The sequence below is a fragment of the Ascaphus truei genome, chromosome 1 (assembly GCF_040206685.1).
Source record: "Ascaphus truei isolate aAscTru1 chromosome 1, aAscTru1.hap1, whole genome shotgun sequence".
Lineage (NCBI taxonomy): Eukaryota > Metazoa > Chordata > Amphibia > Anura > Ascaphidae > Ascaphus > Ascaphus truei.
Window position 1 is genome coordinate 231240703 of NC_134483.1, and position 22956 is coordinate 231263658.

The 22956-nt window shown below is 43.6% G+C and overlaps 1 protein-coding gene across 4 annotated transcripts in view; it reads right to left on the reverse strand.

Moving 5' to 3' along the window:
• Positions 1–2923: 2923 nt before the first annotated feature.
• Positions 2924–22956, reverse strand: part of FER (FER tyrosine kinase) — a 314315-nt gene continuing 294282 nt past the window's right edge. For 2 of the 4 annotated variants that reach the window (XM_075602017.1, XM_075602010.1), the window contains one exon: positions 2926–3127. In XM_075602017.1, the coding sequence (XP_075458132.1) occupies positions 3036–3127 (92 nt within the window). In that variant the 3' untranslated portion in view covers positions 2926–3035. Of the gene's footprint in view, positions 3128–16353; positions 17479–22956 lie in introns of those variants that run through there. The other 2 variants (XM_075602032.1, XM_075602022.1) reach the window with 2 other exon arrangements.

Sequence of the window (22956 nt, forward strand, 5' to 3'; positions counted from 1 at the left end):
TGGCCAACCTGTGGCCCGCGATGGCATTTGGAATGGTCCACGTCTATCCTGCACCATGCTGCAAGTTGGGTCCCAACACCTGCATTCGCCCGTGGGGCCCCAGTTCCCCTCCGCTGAGGGACTGGTAACATTTTAAGATGAGGAGCGTGAGGTTGGAGGGAGGAATTAAGAGAGAGAAGAGGAGGGGAGATAATTGAGTCAGAGGGTGTGGGGGGGAGTAAGTGAGATACTGTAGGGGGAATTGAGTAAAAGAGATGGGGGGGGGGTGGCCACAATAGGACAGTGGGCCTCCAAAACAATTGTGCACATTTATTGGCACACCTGAAAAAAAAAATTGGCCACCTCTGGTCTAGATTAAGTTACGTGGTCCGAAAAAGTATTATTCAAAACGTTAATGCCAACACTCTACTATGTTAACACGTTATATACAAAGCACCACAGACATACTCTGCATTCCTATATTTGTACTTTAGTTCTTTTATAGCACCCGATAAATAATGAGAGCTACTGTATACTTGTGACGATGGGGAGGATTTGGCCCGGGATTAAAGGGGTTACACCCTCTACCCTCACCTGGGAAGCAAGGGGTTAACTGGACTGAGGTCCAGTAATGTGTTTTTACCTCGCTTCAATATCCAAATGCTTATTCCCCTGTGTAACTGTATTGTGTTATCCTGGTGTTTGCACTCACACATACACTAAGGTTGATGCGGGAGGGAAGGGGTTAATGTTAAAATAGTGATTATAGCCCTTTGTTTAAATTACCCTCAAAGATGCCTGGCAACAAAATGCAAATGGTTAGGAAGCAGCCCCTGATCAAAGGCTCAGCCACTCTACCTGTTTGCAGGAAGCTAGAGTGGGTTGTGAGCGTTATAACTCACACTTACAAACGCCTCTGATTTAGGAGGTCTGGGGCATTGGGTGTGAAATCTAACACCAGGTGACAAATGTCCACTACCCAGGGGTCCCTGCTTCAAAGGATGTATTGATGGGGTCCAGGGGTGCGGTTACGCAAGGAGATATCAGAATGAGTGACCGTATTAAATATAAGAATATTATGAGATGTCCTCGGCTGAACGTGCTAAGAGTTACATATGTGTATTTGTGGCACTGACTCGCACATAAGGAATACAAACACCTGATGTTTAGCCGGTCCTAACAGGCAGATATTAATATCTCTCTTAATTTTAGTATTACACAGTAATATTTAGTCTCATTGGGAGCGTCATGCGTGATGGAATGTATTAATATGACTCGCGTGCCAGTAAGTACTACTCAACTGAAGTTATGAAGTTATTTACAGTGTATATGGAATTTTGGTTCTGTTCTGGAAACTGCAGACTCCACTGTTATGTTAATAGGCAGGAAGGGCATCCTGCAGGAATTAAGATAGCCTGGTGATCAAAAGCTAACTGCCTAATTGTTTATGCTGGGCCCAGGAACCAATGAACTGAGTGTTTTTTTTTAAGTGTGATACTTCACACTTACAATAGAAGCCCAAAATCTGCTTCAAAGATTTTTGCTAGACAACTCGGCATCTAGGGTTAAGAGATGAGTTTGACATGGTATTTAAGTCAGAGTTACCCCTTATTCAAATGTCTTCATGCCAGAGGTCTTCATGTATAGTCTTCATGCATGTGTCTTCATTCATGAGCTGCAAGTATTGCTGTGATGTCAACTGAAATATGGAAGAAATGGCCCATCCTGTATCTTGATGGCTTTCTTGTCATAATCTTTAAGTAAGTGTCTATATTTTGCCTGTTATTTGTATATCTTGGGTGTTCACCTTTATCAAGGAATAAATTATATTTTATCAAGTCTCGTCCCAGTTCAACCCAGTTATATATTTTGGTGTGTATTATTATTAGCCTGTCACAAAGCTCCCGTCACAATACTACACTAGGACGACCCTATAATCTCTACCCCTCTAATGCAGATGTAATATACATTTATTCGGTTTCATCTTGAAGAATTACCGGTTTGTTATCCAGTTACTGTAACGAAGTGGCTCCACCAAAACCAAGTAAATAACATAGGATTCTAAGATCATTCTCCCTAAAACTGTTTACTGTCCACAGGTTTAACAAAACTGCTGCATACACTATATGCTTTCCTCTTTCTGGCCACCTACGTTCTGAATCAACCAAATTCCCTCAAAATCTTCAGCACCCTGCGGAAATTCAAGCAACAAATTCTATCCTAAACTTTTTTGCAATGACCGATTTCCTGAAATTGTACCATAGGCTTTACGAAGTGAACAACTTGCTGTTTTGAACCCGTTTGAGCCTATTGTTATCTGTACATTAAACAAATGAATTATAATAAGTGTGTCTGAACTGTCCTGCTGTCAGGATTTAGTGTGCACTTAAACTGACCGTCTTTACAGCTCTGTTAAATTAGTTTTGAGTTTAAGAAACTATAATTGAGCACATTCACTACTCGGTGAAGGTAACATTAATTTTCATCTCTACTTATCCACACACACACTTCAAACATTGGCAAACTGTAATTGAACACTTTTCCTTAAAGTAATTTTTGGGTTAACTGCTCAATGTAATGAAGTTTCTCAAGACAGTAGAGTCAGTGCACAGAATATAAAAAATATTTGAAGGAAGAAAATAAAGAATGCTTCTTTAAATAATACAGAAGTAGCAAGACATGTCGTCTTCTGTACCGTGACAAAACGCAATATTCCGCCTGCGGGAACACTGTTGACCGCGGTGCACTAGTTATTTGGCATGTTGTCTCATAAGCATGACATACTTCTAATAAAAACACCAACTAATTTTGCATATGCAAATAGCAAAAGTAAACAAGAAGCAATAGAGTATTTGCAAGCATAATAATTATGTATTAATTTAAAACAGCAATCCCAGGTGCTTGCTTATCACCTGAAATGGGGGTGTCCTGAACTGGAGCCGATTGATGTCATTTCCCCCCCCTCCCCACAGGCATGTCAGTTTTGACACACAAACAATATAGGACTTTGGACTACATCAGTATTTCCTACAGTTCGTTCTTCCCCTCCCCCATTTTCAGTGGAACACTTGCGTTTCTGGAGCAATTCTTCCAGGTAACTGTACATTGTACAAAATTACTTCCTTAAGAGTGGCATATGAAGAGTGAACTATAAGAGAGCAATGAAACAGGGAAAATATTAATATGATGGGATATAACATGACTGGGAAGTAAATTTAATAGATTATTCATTATTCCAGAGGGATTGTGCAAATAGAAAAAAAAAACAGTTGAGAATGTTTATACTGCACTTGATCTGCAACTGAAGCAAAAAAGTTACAAAAATAGAAGGTAAAGACTTATTCTAAACCACTAAATGTTCATGAGCCTTGTGTAGTCGGCACTAAAAAAATATTTATTGATTAAGGACGCTTATGCTAATGATAAAGAAAAAGTTTTAATGATGTGTGATTTTATCCACCTTTGCACGGAGTTGAGTAATGAAATTAGCACTATAGATCAAGACACCATTTTCTGGAATAAATTTCAGAAAAAATGCAGAATAAATGGGGAGTCTCTTAATTGCTATTGAATGTGCACAATCATCAATGTACAGATGCAGCCACCAGTATTAGAACACTTACCTGGGAAATTCTGGGACAGTCTCACAGTAAATGCCGCAACTTTGCGGCAACCATGCCTCAACATTGCCTCAACATTTCTGTGAGATTCTTAATGTTCCATCGGATTAACACAGCAGGGGGTCCCTGCAGACCCATTCAAACGTAATGGGACTGCAGGGACTCCTGCTGTGTTAATCCGATGGGCCATTAAGAATCTCACAGAAATGTTGAGGCAATGTTGAGGCATTTACTGTGAGTCTGCCCCAAAATCTCCCAGGTAAGTGTTCTTATACTGGTGGCTGCATTTGTATATGCCTCAGCAGAAAACAACAAAATTGCTATATCTAATGCCCCTGGTGAAACGTACGTCGGGTATGTCAGACCTCACTACCTGGTGGGAGTGTAGAATCTTCAAAGGTTTCAGTTTGAATGGGACTGCAGGGACACCCCACTGTGTTAATCCGATGGGCCATTAAGAATCTCACAGAAATGTTGAGGCAATGTTGCGGCATTTACTTTGAGACGGACCCAGAATTTCCCAGGCAAGAGTTCTAATACTCGTCCCTGCATCTGTTTATACCCTTGGGACAAAAACAATAAAACTACTTGAAACCCATGTACCTCTATACAGAGGTGAGGGGGAAGAATCTAAAAAAAAAAAAAAGAAACATTTAGCTTACTAAAGAAGGAACAGACAACAGAATTACAAGGAATGCAACAAAAGTTTCAAAAAGGCAAGAAAATCATAAATTGAAAACAAAAAACCTTAATAAATGTAAGTTATTAGAAAAACGATTAGAAAAATAAGTATAGGTCCAGTAGAGGATCAGACCAGCAAGCAAATGATTGATTCATAAGAAGGTATATTTAAAAAAAAAAAAAACACATTTGTTGCCTTATTATATAGTAAAGAGAAGACACATTTTAAAGCACAGGGGTTAAAAATTAAAAATAAAAATCAGCCTGAACAGTAACTGACATTTGATTAACAGAAAAGGTGCAAAAACAACTTGAGGAAATAATATAAAGTAAAACAAAGTAACTGATCCCAATGGTAATTATTCAACGGTTCTTAAGGATTATAGTACTTAATTATGGAGCATTCTCTCTCTATGGGTGCAGCAATGCAAGACTAGAACAGTGTTTCTCAACAATGGTGCTGTGGCACCCTTGGGAGCCATGCCCCCTCCCCTGTGGAAAACCCGCTGCTAGCTGAAGGGTGAGTGTGTAAGGGTGAGTGAGGTGTGTGTCCGCTAGAAGCTTTGTTTATGCGGTCTGATGAGCAGCGGTGCGCTGAGATGTAAAAAAAATCATCCTGTGTTGAAAAATGGTTGAGAACCACTTAACTAGAGTAAACTGGAGCTAGATGTAAAACTAGGGCTAGATCACATCCTGGGAATTAAACATCTGAAATCAAACAAGAACCTTGATTGTTTCCTTTAAGGAAGGACATGATTTTCCATGGCAGTCATACAAGCAATTGATATTCAAAATAAAGGAGGTATAATATGGCATGGGTATATGTGCACCTGAATTCAAAATTGCTTAAAAGTATAGTAGGACGGATAGGAAGAGTAGTCATTAATTCAGATTGGGTTACTGCTGCAAATTGAGCGACTCAAAGCTTGGCACACGGGCCCCTGCTTTTTAATTGGTTTATTAATGTCAAAGTTGGGCACAGAGAGCAAAGGGCTAGATTCATAAAGCTCTGTTAAACCAGGGCTAATGACATGACTTTACTTAAAACAGGAATGGACGTTATATTCCCTAAGTTGATACATACTCAAAGCACTTTTGCATTTCATTAATAGGCTTAACGTCACATTATTGTAGCATAATGTTGTGTTCTCTTCCAATAAGGTGACATTAAGTACCTTCTTTGTGTTACTCTGATCCCTTTATCTCTGAAATAGGTCTTTAACTCAAGTTGAGAAAGAGGAGTGGGAAATACAATATGTTTATTTACACCCAACCCGACAAAATCCCTATATCATGTTCTGAATGTGAGTATCAGCAAGTTTTGGTACGACCTATAAGTCACCTTAATTTACTTTATGTACCTGGTTTGTGGCCACTACCAGCTTCATATTGCAAGGTCAGTTTGCTGAGCATGCACTTCTTTATCCCAGGCTTTGCTATAGAAGCGGTGTAAAACATCAGGCATAAGCTTTTAGAGATATATGTTAAAATGGATGGGTTATATGGCATTACCAGAATCCCTGGCTGTAGCTGAAGCATTATATGCTGAGCGATTATAGGGAGTGGCAGGCTTGTGGACTTGTCTAAGACAGGGGTGCGCAAGACTTTTTTCTGGGGACGTGGCTCACTTACCCGGCTTCAGTCCACACATCTCCATGGCAATGCAGCGTCATTTGACACACGTTGCCATGGAGATGCGTCGTCAAATGACGCCGCGGGTCACAGGATGCTACATCTGAGGTAAGGGGGGGGAGGGAGGGCGCGAAGCAGGGAGAGAGCAGCGCAGGACGTGTGCGCACCCCTGGTCCAAGACGTCAATGTTTCTAGTTGCTGTAAATTGGGCAAACCAACATATCTATATATAAAACTGAAAGTGTTGTTTGTGCGTCCCTGTAGACAATTTGATTGGTCTGTTGGTCCGCCCGCAACTCATTGGCCGGTGTGTCTCGCACCCCCCCCGTGTCCCGCCCCCCACGGCTCTCATTGGCCAGTGTGCTCTAACCCAGGGGGGCGCAAACTTTTTTCCCTGCGCCCCCCTGCCGGCTGTCCCCTCACTCCCGCGCCCCCCTCCCAACCCCAACTTACCCGCGCTCCGGCGTAATGACGTCACGTTGCCATAGCAATGTGACGTCACATGACCTCGCAGCGTCATTTTGACGCCGCGTTGCCATGGCGACACAGGGAGGAAGCCGCCGGAGCCACGGTAAGTTAGGTTTACAGAGGCCCTGCAGCTCCCCCGGCACTTAATTTAAGTGCCTTCGGGAAGCGCGCGGGGCCTCTGTAAACCCCGCGCCCCCCGTCGGCAGTGTCGCGCCCCCCCTGGGGGTCGCGCCCCACAGTTTGCGCACCGCTGCTCTAACCCACTGTTAAACTCACACACCACACATACCGCTTGAGCCTCTCACCCGTGTGGACTGATCAGACCTCTGTGCTTCCTCATACTGGGTGAGCCAACCCCTCCGGTCTTTACCCCTTCAGTCTTAGCGCCACTGGACCTCCTGAACGATGCCACCACCCCCCCTCTCACACCTCCGCCATTGCCACTACCCCCTCTCACCCCTCCGGTCTTTACCCCTCCGGTCTTAGCGCCACTGGACCTTCAGAACGACTCCACCACCCCCCCTCTCACCCCTCCAGCCCCTTTCGTAAAACTAAGCAGAGCATATGGCACAATCACCCCCTCCCTCACACACCTCCAAACGCCTGCGTCTTACCGCTGCCGCCAATGCAGCTTCTGGACGCCGCCGCCATCCCCAGCACAACCACCCCCCTTCCTCACACATCTCCGGACTGCTGTGCCTTGCCGCCGCTGCTACACAACGCCGCCACTCCCCCTCTCACCCCTCCGGCCTTGCCACCCCCACCTCACGCCACAAGTCACGTCATCAACAGGCAAAATCCCAATCATGTATGGTGGCTCTGTTACCATAATGCATAGGCAGAGGCTGACAATCACATATGGGTCATGCGTTAAAAGCAAGATCATCATCATAGCAACACATCCAGAGCAAATTAACCTGAAAGGGTAGATGGAGAAAACAGTTATAATAACGAAACACAATGTACTGTTTTACCGATATTAGAGCCATACTTCCCTATGTTAAAAACAGGTCTTATTGTATCCTATGTCAAATAAATTATATAAGAACCATTTAAGAGTGCCAATTCCCATAATAAAGAGATAAGTATATCCCTACTAAGTCCATGGAGAGAGGGATCATTTAGAATTATTATGGGGATCACAGGAGTACAAAAAAAAAAAAAAAAAAAAAGAGGAGGGTTGGGAGAGGGGGGTGTTTCGTACCAGGTCAATTGCAGTGATCTAAAATACACAGATAAAGTGGTAATTTTATCCCAGAAAAATGAATATTAGATATATTCATGGAAGAGGAGCGCAACAAATCAAAACTATGGCCAAAACTAATATGCAGAAGAATAATGGCTGGACAGAGGAGGAATGAACACCACTGTGAACCAGGACAGATCACAGACACTTACCAAAGTATATGGAGAACCGGATGAGACAAGCCAGAGCACACCTGTCAGTAGAGGGAGCAACAGCACGATATCCCACCCTGATCATTTGGATTCTTTTTGTTGAAGTCTCTTAACCAAATTAGCACCTCAACAGGTTTTCTCAACCCCATCACCTGATATCGTAATTGGCTCGCATTGTGTCCAGTTTGTGTGAAATGGCGTGCCAATTACGATATCAAGTGAGAGATGGGGTTGCGAAAACCACATCAAGGTGGTAATTTGGTTACGAGCCTTCTACAAAAAGAATGAAAATGTATCAGTCTTGGGCATCATATCTATAGGTGGGATCAATAAGGAGCTAGATATCAGTTGTTTTTAACAGGGGGGCCGAGCTTGCAGAGACTGTGTGTTCATTAATTTTCAACTGATATCAGTCGTTTGAAGGTTGGTAGCCCCTCCTCTCTAGGTTTAAGCTCACCCCTCCCAACTTTTTAAAGTAGCCGGTTTTTCCATGTTCCTTGGCAGGACAAGTCTATTGAGACCAGTCTCTCTCCACTGTAAAGGTAAATGAGAAGTTTCGGACCTGCATACTGGTCATGCAGTGAAGTTGATTTCTCAGATTTCAGGGGAGCGCAGGTTCAATATGAAATAGAAGAGGAATATAACGTAGAGTCGCTCCCGTGACGTCATCAGAGGACTCCAGAGATCTCCAGACCGCTCCCCCTTAGCATTGTGTCGGGCTGTATCGTGAAAGTGAGAGCTCGCTCCAAAGACCCTCCTATCATCAGGACACTAACCTGCAGCCCCACAGATGATTGATTCGGATAGTGTGAAGCTGAGACAGGGAGGTCGGTGACGGAGGAAGCGGGGAGTAACCGAATCTCATGACATCAGCATTTTATGTGTCTGTATTCTTATGACACTGTTGACATCCTGTATCATCATACCCGATTGAGGTTTTCACATCACATACCAGAGTCAAGCTCACTGCCACTGATCTCTGAAACGACCGTATTTGATTGACACCACGTGAGTCTCCATTTGACCTAGTGTTGAACACATCTCACCATTTTATACTCTATTTGCACTACAGTATGTTATATTCCTCTTCTATTTCATATTGAACCTGCGCTCCCCTGAACTCTGAGAAATCAATGTTTGAAGTGGTTTCAACAGACCATCCATTTGAAGGGTTTAGAGCTTCAATCCTTATTTTACATTTTCCCCATTTTTTATGCACTTATTTTCTATGCACTTATTTTTATTACTTTAAATATATACACATTTAAAAGACACCAATATTTGTTTGAATCACTGCACCGACCACTTGCACATTGTTGCATTTCTTGTTTCCTCACATGCAGTGAAGTGGCTGCAGGCTTATAACGCTTTGGCTAAAGGTTTTAACTAAATGACTCTTACTCATGAGAATACAAACATTGCCGTATTTAACTATGTATTTTGTCACATTGGATGTAGCATTGGGTATTTTTCATCTTTTGTTGTATACATTTGGCCACACTCAGCAGCACTCATTTTGACAAAAATAAATAAATAAATATATATATATATATATATATATCTTAATATATAAAATCGAAAGGTTAGTGCTAGCTGCGGTGAATCTGATTGGTCCTCAGCCTCTGGCCAATCAGATTGGTGGCTCTGAATTCACCCAACTGCCACTCTCTTCCCCCTCGGACTCGGACACACACACACACACTCTCTCCCTGTCCTCTCCCCCCCATCACACTCACCCTCACGTGTGCCGCCATGCACCGGCTCACGGACGGAGGGGAAGCGCGGCGCGGCCCTCCTGCCCCAGCCGCCAATGCTCACTTCCCTCCCTCCCCGGCGCTCACTTCCCTCCCTTCGCGCCGCTCACTTCCCTCCCTCCCCGGCGCTTACTTCCCTCCCCGGCGGGGGGACAGGCAGTGGGCAGGCAGCCTTCCTCCTGCAGCTGCCTCGCGGCGCCGAGTGGGGGTAAGATGGCAGCGCCCGGAAGGACCCCCTTCCTCCTGCACCTGCCTCGCCGAGTGGGTAAGATGGCGGCGCACAGCGGACAGGCGGGGGGTGGTATTCAGTCAGGAGAGAGGGGGGCGCTATTCAGTCAGGAGAGAGGGGGGCGCTATTCAGTCAGGAGAGAGGGGGGGAGGGAGTCAGGAGAGAGGGGGAGGGAGTCAGGAGAGAGGGGGGAGGGAGTCAGGAGAGAGGGGGGAGGGAGTCAGGAGAGAGGGGGGAGGGAGTCAGGAGAGAGGGGGGGGGCGGGAGTCAGGAGAGAGGGGGGGGAGGGAGTCAGGAGAGAGGGGGGGGTGGGGAGTCAGGAGAGAGGGGGGGGCCGGGAGTCAGGAGAGAGGGGGGGGCCGGGAGTCAGGAGAGAGGGGGGGAGGGAGTCAGGAGAGATGGGAGGGAGTCAGGAGAGAGGGAGGGGGGAGGGAGTCAGGAGAGAGGGAGGGGGGGAGGGAGTCAGGAGAGAGGGAGGGGGGGAGGGAGTCAGGAGAGAGGGAGGGGGGAGGGAGTCGGGAGAGAGGGGGGGAGGGAGTCAGGAGAGAGGGGGGAGGAGTCAGGAGAGAGGGGGGGGGGAAGCCTGAACAGCTGTGAAGAGGGGGGGAAGGGAGTTGAGAGGGAGGATGGGGGAGCCAGAACATTACATCACAGGCAACGCCGGGTATATCAGCTAGTATATGTATAAAAAATGTAGTGGGTTCTGGGGTTAGTGCTTTCAGGGACTGTGTGGGGTCTGGTCATTGACTGATCTTCCCTGTTGCTAACTTTAGCTGAGGCTCACCTTGAATATACAAGTACTGTATAAGAATTGTGATCATCGGCTGTAGCACAGTAGATTGTCTCTATACCATCTTAACATTCTTGCCTGATTTTTCAGGGGGGGCGCGAGCCGGGAGGTGAGCAGGCAGGGGGGCGCAGGGTTGAAACTTTGCGCACCCCTGCTCTATGACTTTGCTATATGGATACAGTATTGATCATTATGTCCTCACAGTTATTAAAATGCGTCTCAGGTTCCAGATCAATATTAATTTGTCCAGTTGCACACCTATTAGGCCTTTAATTTGTAGCTTTATAGTTCTGATCACAGAGTGGCTAGCCCTAATTGTTTCTGAGGTTGAGAATCGCTCTATGATCAAAATACCACTTTAATTATCTGTTTCGGAGCTCACTGCAATTGATCTGGGACTTAAACACTCCCCACAAAAAAATTTTTGTACTCCTGTGATCCCCATAATAGTTTCAAATGATTCCTCTATCCAGGGATTTAGTAGGGATATACTTATCTCTTTATTACGGTAAGTGACATTCCTACATGGTACTTATATAATTTATTTGCGTAAGGATACAATAATACCTGTTTTTAACTTGGGGAAGTATGGCTCCAATATCTGTAAAACAGTACAATGTGTTTTGTGATTAGAACGGTTCTCTCCTTTGTCTACCCTTCTTGTCTGTTTGCTCTGCATGTGTTGCTATGATGATCCCCTGCTTTAGATGTCTCTGGGATACTTCAATCATACCTTTATGAAGGGATTATATCACTACAATTGACCTGTATGTGATTGTCAGCCTCTCTGTATGTATTATACGTTTTGGTAACAGATCCAACATACATGATTGTGATTTCTCCTGTTGACGTCACTAGACCAGGTCCTATAAGATGGCAGATCATACTGCATGTGGACAGGCGTTTTTCTCATCGTACTGACTCTCCATTTAACCGAATAGCTGAGAACTGAGTCTCTGCTAAACTAAATTTATGAATGTTGTCTTTTGTAGCCTATTGAACAATTGCAATACGCTGATAGTTTCTCTCTTAAGCATATGTTGTGAGCCTTTTTGTGTGTAGTCTTCATGAAGTACCACTGGTGATTGGCCTGTGAGAATGTGCCTGAAGATGGGGGTCCTGAAACATTGCCCCCCATATCCAATATTGAGTACACCTTTCCCACCCCCCTTTTCTTTTATATATTTTCTCCTTTTTATTCACACTCCTCCCATTTGGACACTTTTTCGGACCCATTTTTTGATGTTTACAGTATATAGTCTCCCCTTTAGATCCATTTTACTTGCTTCTCCATGCCGAGTATATACACTGGCGACACACTTTATTCGAGCTCGGCTAGTCCCACGAATTCGGGTATACCCGGGTGTATTGAGGTTTGTGACTGTTTTCTGCCCGAGTGCATTGAGGTATTTTCCAGGCAGGGATTGAAGCATTTTATTCCCGCTGGCTGCAATACTGCACAGTATACACTGGCGACACACTTTATTCGAGCTTGGCTAGTCCCACGAATTCGGGTATACCCGGGTGTATTGAGGTTTGTGACTGTTTTCTGCCCGAGTGCATTGAGGTATTTTCCAAGCAGGGATTGAAGCATTTTATTCCCGCTGGCTGCAATACTGCACAGTATATATATATATACTGCATTACAATTCATGAATTTATGCCATCTGGTAGACACGCGAAGCATTGCAGCCTATTAAATCCTAATCATTATCATTTAACAGATCAGCCGCCCGTCAGCCAGGCATGAACCCAGGCTGGGAAGGCAAACGCAACGGGGCTTGTCAGAGGTGAGGAGCGGCGCATTCCAGGTATCTGCCAGGTACATACTGGGTATTTGCTCGAATAAAGTGTGTCGGTGCAGTATATATATATATACTGCATTACAATTCATGAATTTATGCCATCTGGTAGACACGTGAAGCATTGCAGCCTATTAAATCCTAATCATTATCATTTAACAGATCAGCCGCCCGTCAGCCAGGCATGAACCCAGGCTGGGAAGGCAAACGCAACGGGGCTTGTCAGAGGTGAGGAGCGGCGCATTCCAGGTATCTGCCAGGTACATACTGGGTATTTGCTCGAATAAAGTGTGTCGGTGCAGTACATTTCTGGATAAGTATTACTTTGATGATTTTTTGCATTGTATATATTTTTTGGTTACTTACAGTACATGTTTACTGTGTTTTTTGCACTAGCCTTGTTGTTTAGTGTTTATCTATTCTGCCATTCAGTAAATAATATTTTCTGAATTCACTTTGCGCAGATATCTTTTACATTTATGAGTGAGAACTCCATTTGTGTTTTTTTGAATATATTGTATATAGTACATAGATTATTATTAAGTAAAGGCTATGGAATATGTTAATATAGAGGGAGACAACTGATCCAGTGGCTGATATTAACTGTAGTTGGGAAGAAATATGCTTTCCATCTGCAACATAATTGGCAAATATTTTTCCGTAGGATTTTTTTGTCAGCCTTCCTCTGGATCAATTTAAATATAATTACAGCATAATCAAATAGAGCTAGACCTCTCTTCCCAGGAGCCATAGGGGCAAAACCCCCACCATTTTCCTATGGCTCTGGGGAAGAGGCAAGACGTGGATAGCCGTAGTGAACCAGGATGCCGGCAGCTGGTTTTCCTGAAACCAGGCACTGCGATGCTCAAATTCTGCGAAGGTAAGTTTGCCTACATCTGATGAACTGCATATCCAACACTGATTGCAGTTTAGGTTAAAGAAAAAAAAAAGACACAAATTCTGAGCACCATTTTGTTTAATGTTATGTTACTTTAAATGAGAGCACTCCATGCCTGTCTATTTAATATGGAGACAACACCTTTATATGCAGTTCAGACATAAAAAGCACCTTGAAACTGTCATTTATTGGAAAGACACCAACGTTTTTCACAAGAGCAGAAATAATCTACAGCATTAGAAGCTTCTAGTATTAAGCAGAGAAAAATGGAGACGTATACTTCGAACCTCTTCAGGTGCAAGGTGAACAAGAAAACAGACAAATATACAAAAATGTAAATAGTTGAAAGATAAATACATAACACAGAAAAATGGAAAACCAAGAGAAAACTATACTTACCCTCAAATGTAGAAAATGCAGAATTACAGATTCACAACTACTACACCCACTATTGTTAATCAATAATCACAAATCATATTACAACTAATTATCTCCAACAGCATGAGAGGATTGCACGGTTTTCAGCAAGATTGACATTCGACCTGTAAAACTGTTTGTGACAGTAGGGGGTAGCCGGCCTTCATTAATAAACCGTATGGCAAGGGCTGAGAGTGTCAGCTCTTGGGTCTAATATTGAACCTTTCCGTGTTGCCCTGTAATTCTGTTCCCCTTATACTGTCACCCATAGGGTTATAAGCTAGGAACCGTATGTGTGTGGTTAACTATATAAGCCCAGTGGGCCAGTTAATGTATTCTATGTTGTATTCCCTTTGACTCATGGACCTGTAGCTGCCTGTGAAAGCTTATAAGTGGGTTGCCTTGTATGGGTGGCCCCTTATGAGAAATAGCTGCAGGGTTGTGACTTCTGGAACATGAGGAAAATGGGGTATATTTGGGGGCAAACAAGGTTAACCTGTATTGCCTGCCAGCAAAGTATTAGAACTGGGTCCAGGAGGCTTGTATGTTAACGCAGGTTTTATAACCCCCACCCACAGATCCCAGTTTTAGAGTGACAGTTGTAGGGATCAAATATTACTGTATTGGGTGTAGGGGCTTGTGTCCTAGAACAGGTTTTATAGCCCAGACCCCATGTTTTAGGACCAAATTGTAGCGTGTCGGCTCTAGGGATCAAATTTTAGTTTTGCGGTGTTTGAAACTACAATGCTATTTGTGTTTCTCCTGTGAGGAAAAAATAGTTTGGTGACAAAGGGCAGCCAGATGTAAATTAGCATAGCAAAAAACATGCAGGTTTGTTGCACATGGTGAGGGGGAAGGGCTGTGAACAGGATATTTGGAGTAGAAAGCCTTTGTTTCACCTAGACACAGGGGATCCAGGACCACAGGGGGTATGGGGCTAGTCAGCAAAATAGTTGCTGAATGTCAAACTCATATGCACGATTTCCATTGGCAAGTTTTTATTTTCCCCTCCTAGCATTGAATGCACAACCGTAATCCATGCTCTAATTGGCTGCCAGCCCCCTCAGTATATTAGATAGGCAGCAAGCCCTATATAAGGGAGAGCAGTGTAGCAGATAATTCTCTTTTCTGTTGGAGATTTAAAGGAACAAGCAGCTTCTGGTGGGCTTCTCAAATGTGCTTCTGGGTGAAAGAGCTACTAGGAAATGACTAGATCGCAACTCCCATACCCCAGTAAGTGTGTATATTCTCTGTATTTTATTTTTCTGTGTGTTTCCGAGGTCTTATCCAAATAAACCTCAATTTATTTCACTGCCGTGTTTTGCCTTGTGACTGATCCCTTAAATATAAATCTGTTTAAAGACCTGGTCTACCGTGACACTGTTTGTTACTGTTCTGCTAGAAAACTGACAGCTTAATCTCTCTGATACAAATCTGATTGGTTTGGTCACTACAAATTTCTCTAATTTGCTAACAAACTGATGTTAATAAAAACAATCTACTATATATTTTCTTCTTCAGGCTCAGATTATATTTAACTTGTATTTTGCAGATTGTGCAGTACTGTTTCTCTATGCAGCTACACTAGTTTATTATCTATTAAAGTATCCACTTGAAACATGTTTGTAATATGAAAAGACTACACAAAACAATATATGTATAGCGTATTTTATAGATGCTTTCTTCAATAAAGCTTCTCCCCTAACACTCACAGTATAATCACCCACAAATCAATTTTTAGAATTTGTGAATGTTGCTGCACAATAACAATGTAATATATTTAAAATATTGAATGCCCACAAATGACCATACATTAGGAACAATAGTGCAGAGCTATAAGAAACACCCTCAGCTCAATGACACAGGTATTTTATTATATTATAATAGTTTATTTGTAAAGCGCGCACATATTCAACAGCGCAGTACTGTGGGACTACAGAGTGATATAAATTAAATAAACAGAATTACATATCAAATAAGGACAAACAAGCACAGATACAAAAGGTAGTGAGGGCCCTGTTAGTGAGAGTTTACAATCTAAAGGGAATAAGGGGCAATGTGGGAAAAAGGTAGTGTCTTCTCATTGTGGGATGGAGTAGGCCTCAGAGTGGGGTGTGGCCCAGCTACACTTCTGATCCCATTAAGGTTTGGGGATATGGATGTTAAGGGGTAATAGCATGGTGTTTTCTCCAGCTGCACAGCTGTTGCCAAGGGTTGGAAGGGGGAGGGTTGATTTTGGGGGTATATCAGATAGTGTTATCTGAAAAAGTGAGTTTTTTGGGGAGTTTATAAATGTCTGAATGGTGACAGGCACAGCGTGATGGTATGTGGTAGGGAATTTTAGAGAGAGGGGGTAACACTGGAGGAGGCTTGTAGGCGGGAGTGAGAGGAGGTAGTAAGGGAGGAGAAGAGGCAGAGCTCATGGGCAGAAGATCTGGGGCCTGAAAATATCCCTCTAGAATTGTTCACCAAAATACAAATACACTTGATTTCAATCCCTAAAGTTATGTTCAAGCTTAGTACAAATCGTGGTAATATTGTTCTCAAGGATTTCCTGATGAACAGTTTCTGAAGGATTTCCTGATGAACAGTGAACAGGTCTGTCAATGCAGACCCTAAAGCAAGAATAAGGTGCTGGTACACCTGTAATTTGTCACACTGGTGTTAATTAACCAGATACCCGCAAGATAGACACCTTTGAGGTATACTCTCTTTAGGTGTTTAATCCAAGCTATCATAGCTATGGAGGTATAGTTTGTGAAATTGGAAGAGTCAATTAATAACGTGTTCATAATTGATTATTCTCCCCTCTGATTCTTTGATACAGCAAACTTGTCCTGCTTTTCAGAATTGTGGAGTAAAACAGGACTGCTCTAGTGGACATTGCAAAACTCTGATCCAAAAGAGAGATTTAACTTGTCCCTTTCAATTAGCCTCAAAGATGAATAAGGGAGAGAGGAAAGAAGTAATAAATACTGCGGGTTGGTTGCTTAAATTGTCCACACCATAGCCACTGGTGAAATGGATGAGGGGTAGTGAGAAAATACAAAATGTATTCCTTACCGTAATTTTCTTTTTCCAGAATAAGTTCATGGCCCTGATACGAATGGATAGCTCCACCTATCAGTATTGAGTAGGACAGAAAAAAAAAAAAAAAAGGAGAAAAAAAAAGGCTTCTACAGGTGTGCTATAAAAGGCTACTAATCTCACCTGTAGTCCGTCGAAGGATTTCCCCAAGCTAAACCTCCCTTGCTATCTCCCATTAATAGGGACAGGAAAACACTCACTACCATCAACTTATTCTGGGAAAAGAAAATTGCAATAATAAATATACAGTTTCTATTTTCCCGTTCAACATTCATGGCGTTGATATGTATGGGACATACCCAAGCAGTCAAGTTGAGGGTGGGAAAAAATAACATGATACTCGGAATATAAGTACAATAAACAACAGATGACCAGATTCTTTATATGCCAATTTATTGTATCCCCGCTTGTAACACACGGCGCCCAAAGCTTGCGTCAACCGAGGATTGGATGTCAGGTCTATAATGCTTTATAAATGTGTGAAGTGATGACCATACTGCTCCTTTACACAATTCTGCGGACGATGCTTGTGCTCCGAGAGCCCATAATGTAGCCATTGCTCTAGTTGAGTGAGCTTTTAATCCTTCAGGCACTTGTTTCCCTGTAAGTCTGTATGTGTTATGGATGCAACATTTTTCCTTCAAAAGGTAACATTGCAGCAGTAATTCTTTGAGCCTGCGTTCACCATCCATGACCTCAACCATAGAGATCTCCCTGCGGCCACTGAAAGACCAGTGAATAGAAAATGTGTTATCAAAATGGCGCTCTAACAAATTAAGTGCAATTCTTAAATTAGAACGTGCGCTGTGAAATACAGCAATTGGTATAGAACAGAAATATCTGTGATGAAATTGCAAACGGTAATAAATAGAAAATAAAAGATACTTCGTAAAGTGCTGCTCAAACCTTTGATGGGATTCTTTCAATCCTAGAAAATGTTGAAGTCCAAGTAGTGGGGAGCGCAAATATGTGAATACAAATTGAAAACACAAATACTGTAGGGCAATATGTCTCTCAAATGTGACAAGTATGCTATGGAATGTGTACTCACATACTACCCATTCTTTTAAGCATATCCAACCAGTGGCAACATCGTGTCCAATGCATCTAGGTGTGTGGTAACCTTTTTAAGAAGAATAAAAAAAAGCCCAAATTGACATCAAATGTTTGTCTGGCTGTATCCACCCTGATTCAATCATATCCTTAAGTACTTTATGGAGAGGGAACACCCTTTCTTTTGTGTCTCACTGACGTCTCTCATTGGAGATCCTCTCCTGGATCTTCCATTTCCAATGCCTCTCGTACCGCTTTCATCAGTGGCGACACTAACTCTGTATCAAACAGAGTATACTTCTCCTGATCAGAGGAGTCTAAGCGTTGTCCCTCAGACAATATCTGCCTACCCGATTCCTCCGATAAAGGACCCACTTCTGTCCAGCCTTGTCTGTGACCTTGACCTCACTTCATTGTGACACTACCGTTTCCACAGTCTGCATCACTGTGTCCTTCATCCATTGAAGAAAATAAATAATTTGATCTGAAGCCTGGACTGCTGCAGCTTTAAGGCAGTCCTCAAGCAATTTCTTCAATTCTAAAACTGTCTTATTACATGCTGCACGCCTCTTTAGTTCCTTAATACTTTTCTTTTTGTGATGAAAAGCCTCCACAGACTACTTTGAAGTTCCCTCCTCAAGTAGTCCAACAGAGGTACTGTATACATAAAACAAAGCACATTATTAAGTTGCATGAATAAAACTTGAGCTAGTACTCACCCAGAGTGTTTTGGCAACGACCCCTTGGCTCTATTGCTCTCCATAGCATGCAGCATACATTCCTTCCTTCAGACCCCACAAGCAGCTTTCTATTGTCTCAGCTGTACATTTTATACTCCTCCACGAGATTTCTTCAAGCTTATCGCTATACTTCCTTGTCCGGCCCCACATCCGGTTCCCGGCGCGCTCCCACAACGCGTGCTGCTGTTTCTAGTGCTACAGCGAGTGCCTCTTCTCAATGGGTCTGTCAACAGCTGAGCTCAGAAGCGACTTTGCAGTCTGCTCTGGTAGTTCCTGGGGCCTCTCGATAGCTGTCCCGTGACGCGACACTGGAGCATCGGCAGAGAGAGAGGTGGAGAGAACTCCTCCGCCGGCTGACCTACACTGGCGACACACTTTATTTGAGCTCGGCTAGTCCCACGAATTCGGGTATACCCGGGTGTATTGAGGTTTGTGACTGTTTTCTGCCCGAGTGCATTGAGGTATTTTCCAGGCAGGGATTGAAGCATTTTATTCCCCCTGGCTGCAATACTGCACAGTATATATATATATACTGCATTACAATTCATGAATTTATGCCATCTGGTAGACACGCGAAGCATTGCAGCCTATTAAATCCTAATCATTATCATTTAACAGATCAGCCGCCCGTCAGCCAGGCATGAACCCAGGCTGGGAAGGCAAACACAACGGGGCTTGTCAGAGGTGAGGAGCGGCGCATTCCAGGTATCTGCCAGGTACATACTGGGTATTTGCTCGAATAAAGTGTGTCGGTGCAGTACACTTGTAGACCCGGGGTGTGTTAAAAAAACCAACAAACCTACTTTACGGAGGACAGCCTTTTATAGCACACCTGTAGAAGCTTTTTGACGTGCTACTCAAGACGGATTGGCGGAGATACACATACATATAACCGCCATGAACACTTAACGGGAAATGTATTTGGTACCCAAAAAATCTGAACCGCTTATTTCTAATGATATCCTTCATTTTTTTTTTTTTTTACAACTTCAATTTTCTTTATTGGGGATACACATTCTGACAGTATATCACAGCCCATTGTAATACAATACCCCAACATATTTTTTTTTTTTCTCTTTAACAACATCTTTCAATTATTAAAGCTACTTTGGTTTGAAACAGAGACAGTACGTAAAGGACATACAAGACAAACCGGACATCGGACAAGGGAGGGGGAGGGAAGGAGGGGGTGAGGGGGTGAGGGGGTGAGGGGGTGAGGGGGGGGGTGGGGTCTACTCCAGAAGTTTCTGCCGTCGAGGAGTCAGTTTACATCTTCTTTTCCGTGGAGGTAATTCTTTTTGCTATCCTGCTTTCAGCTCTAGTTAATCACCTTAACTCAGTATAGTAGGTTCGTCGGGTTGTTACATAGGGGGCTGTCTTCTACCTGTACGTCTCTAAGTGTCTATCGGTTTCTGCCCTCCAAAGGAGAACACGTTCGCGATTATTATAGCAGAATTGCGGTGGTGTCCACCCCGGGGATGTCCGTCTGTGCTAGCCATGGTGACCAGACTTTCAGGAAGTTTGTGCCGGTGTCATTAACCAAACTCGTTAATTGTTCCATCCGACAAACGTGCCAAATTCGATTGCGAATCTTTGGGATAACTGGGATTGCTGGCTGCTTCCATAATGCTGCAATCTCGCACCTAGTGGCTATTGCGAAATGCGTTATTAATTTGTGTGTCGCATTTGGCATACCCTGGACCCGCCTGCCCAGCAGGAACAACCACGGGTCCAGGGGGATCTCCCAACCGAGAATCCGCTGTAACCAATCTCTAATCTGTTCCCAAATCGGGACCACTTTAGTGCAAGACCACAGCATGTGTTGCAGGTCGGCCGCCTCCCCACACTGTTTTGGGCAGAGCGGGGAGTAGCCCTTAACAAATTTAGCCAATCTAGTTGGGGTGTAGTACCACCGCATCAGGACCTTATACGCGTTCTCCTTTAGTGTGGTACAGATGGAGCTTTTAGCAGCTGCTTGTGTAATCTGCTCCCACTCCTCGTCCTCTAACGTCTCCCCTAAGTCTGTCTCCCACTGTCGGATGTAGTGTAACCGCGTCTCGCTTGTCATTTTCGGACAGACCACTTCCCCGTACATCCTAGATGTGAGTCCCCTTGTGTCCGTGTCTCTGGAACACAGCTGCTCAAAATTAGTACGTTTTGGCCTAATTGTAGTTTTGTTATAGAAATCCCTGATCTGGAGGTACTTAAAAAATTCTGTATTTGGGATATTTTTTGCGGATTTGATTTGTTCAAATGATTGTATATGTATCCTGTCCCTCAGATCATTAAGTCGGATAATGCCCGCTTGCGTCCAATATTTCATGTTCTTACTGTTCAGGCCCGGAGCGAAATCTGGGTTGCCGATGATTGGCGTCATAAGTGATGCCTTTGTGGTTAATTTACAACTAAATTTGGTGGCCCCCCACACCCGAATAGAATTGGCAATTGTCTGTAGCGGCGTGCCGATCTGACGTGCCCTTCCCTTGGGCAACCAGATCAGCGTTTGGATATCAATTGGCGCACAACACTTTTTCTCCAACTCTACCCATCTCCTAAGGCTTGGGTCTGTGTGCCATTGGAGAATTTGGGCCAATTGAGCCGCTTTGTAGTAAGCGAACAAACAAGGTACCGCTAGCCTCCCCTGGTTGTGGGTCTCATCAGGATACCCTTAGCAATTCTTGGGTTTTTCTTATTCCAGATGAATTTCATTATTGCCGACTGGAGGGAAAGGATGTCAGAATGCACCAATGGTATAGGTAGGCTCTGGAAAAGATATAACATCCTTGGAAGGAGATTCATCTTCACGCTTTGTATCCTTCCAATCCATGAGATGCCCCCTTTTGCCCATATTCTGAGATCCTCTCTCAGCGTCTTTATTAACCTGGGAAAGTTTGCTTTATATAGAGTTTTGTAGTCCCTTGTAAGATATACCCCTAAATATTTGATAGCGGAGGGTTGCCATTTGAAATTGAAGTTAAGATCAATCAGTTTTTCGACTTCTTTGGGAAGATTTATATTGAGGGCTTCTGATTTAGACTGATTAATCTTAAAGCCAGAGATATGGTTAAATTTGTTCAGAATTTCGAAAACATTAGGAAGGGACGTGAGCGGTTTAGATAATGTTAAAATGACATCATCTGCATACAGGGCGGCCTTATACTCTTGCTCACCAATTGAGATTCCCGTAATGTCGGGGCTATTTCGTATGTGTGCTGCCAGGGGCTCTACACATAGCGCAAACAGCAGCGGCGAAAGTGGACACCCCTGTCTCGTTCCACTTTTTATGTGGAATTGCTCAGAGGGAAAACCCTGGTGCCTCACTCTCGCCGTAGGGCTCTCATATAGTGCCATGATGGCCCGCATGAGGCGTCCTCCAAAGCCAAACGCCCCCAGCGTTTCTGATAAGTAGGGCCAGTCTATTCTATCGAAGGCTTTCTCCGCGTCTAGACTCAACACCATAGAATGTATATTTTTCTTTTGGGCCAGATCAATCAGGTTTATGATTCTTCTGGTGTTGTCTGCCGCTTGCCTTCCTCCGATAAAACCTACTTGATCCGTGTGGATTAACCTGGGAAGGACACTACCCACCCTGTTCGCTATAAGTTTAGAGTAGATTTTGATATCCGAATTGATCAGTGAAATGGGCCGGTAGCTCTTACAGTCTGCCGGGTCCTTTCCAGGTTTGTGGATCACCGAGATAGACGCCTGGAGCATCTGTGCCGGGAAGGAGTCCCCCTCAAGTACACCATTAAACAATTTTAGCATATGTGGGGCTAGAATTTTAATATATTTCTTATAATATAGATTAGAGAAGCCATCGGGCCCCGGTGCTTTGGCCGGTTTTAATGCTTTGATGACTTCTTTGAGTTCTTCCAGGGTAAAGTCCGCCTGTAGTGCTTCACGCTCTGCCCTTGCTAAGGTTGGTAATTTTGCCTCTTTCAGGAAAGTGGACAATAGGTCCCCCGTTTTCCTGTTATGGGTGACCTTATCTCCATTATAAAGTTTTTCATAGTAGACTTTGAATTGCTCCACTATTTTCCCAGGTATGGAGGTAAGGTCTCCCTTGTGGTTCCGAATTGCGTGGATAGAGTTATTTTGAAGCTTCTTTTTTAGCTTATTGGCAAGTAGTGTATCAGGTTTGTTCGCCTTTTCATAGAATTTCCGGTTAGACCAAGCCATTTCCTTCTCAGCCTGGGAGGTAAGGAGGAGGTTGAGTTTAATTTTGGTGTCTAGCAGTTGTTTGAGTATATGTGCCTGTTTATTAGATTTGTGCAGGGTAGAGAGTTCCGCTATTTGGATTTCTAAGGCCTTAGTTTTTTTCTCTCTTTCCCTTTTCCGTTTGGCTGCCAGATTCATCAATGTCCCCCTGAGAGTCGCCTTATGAGCTTCCCATAGTGTGGCTTGTGAT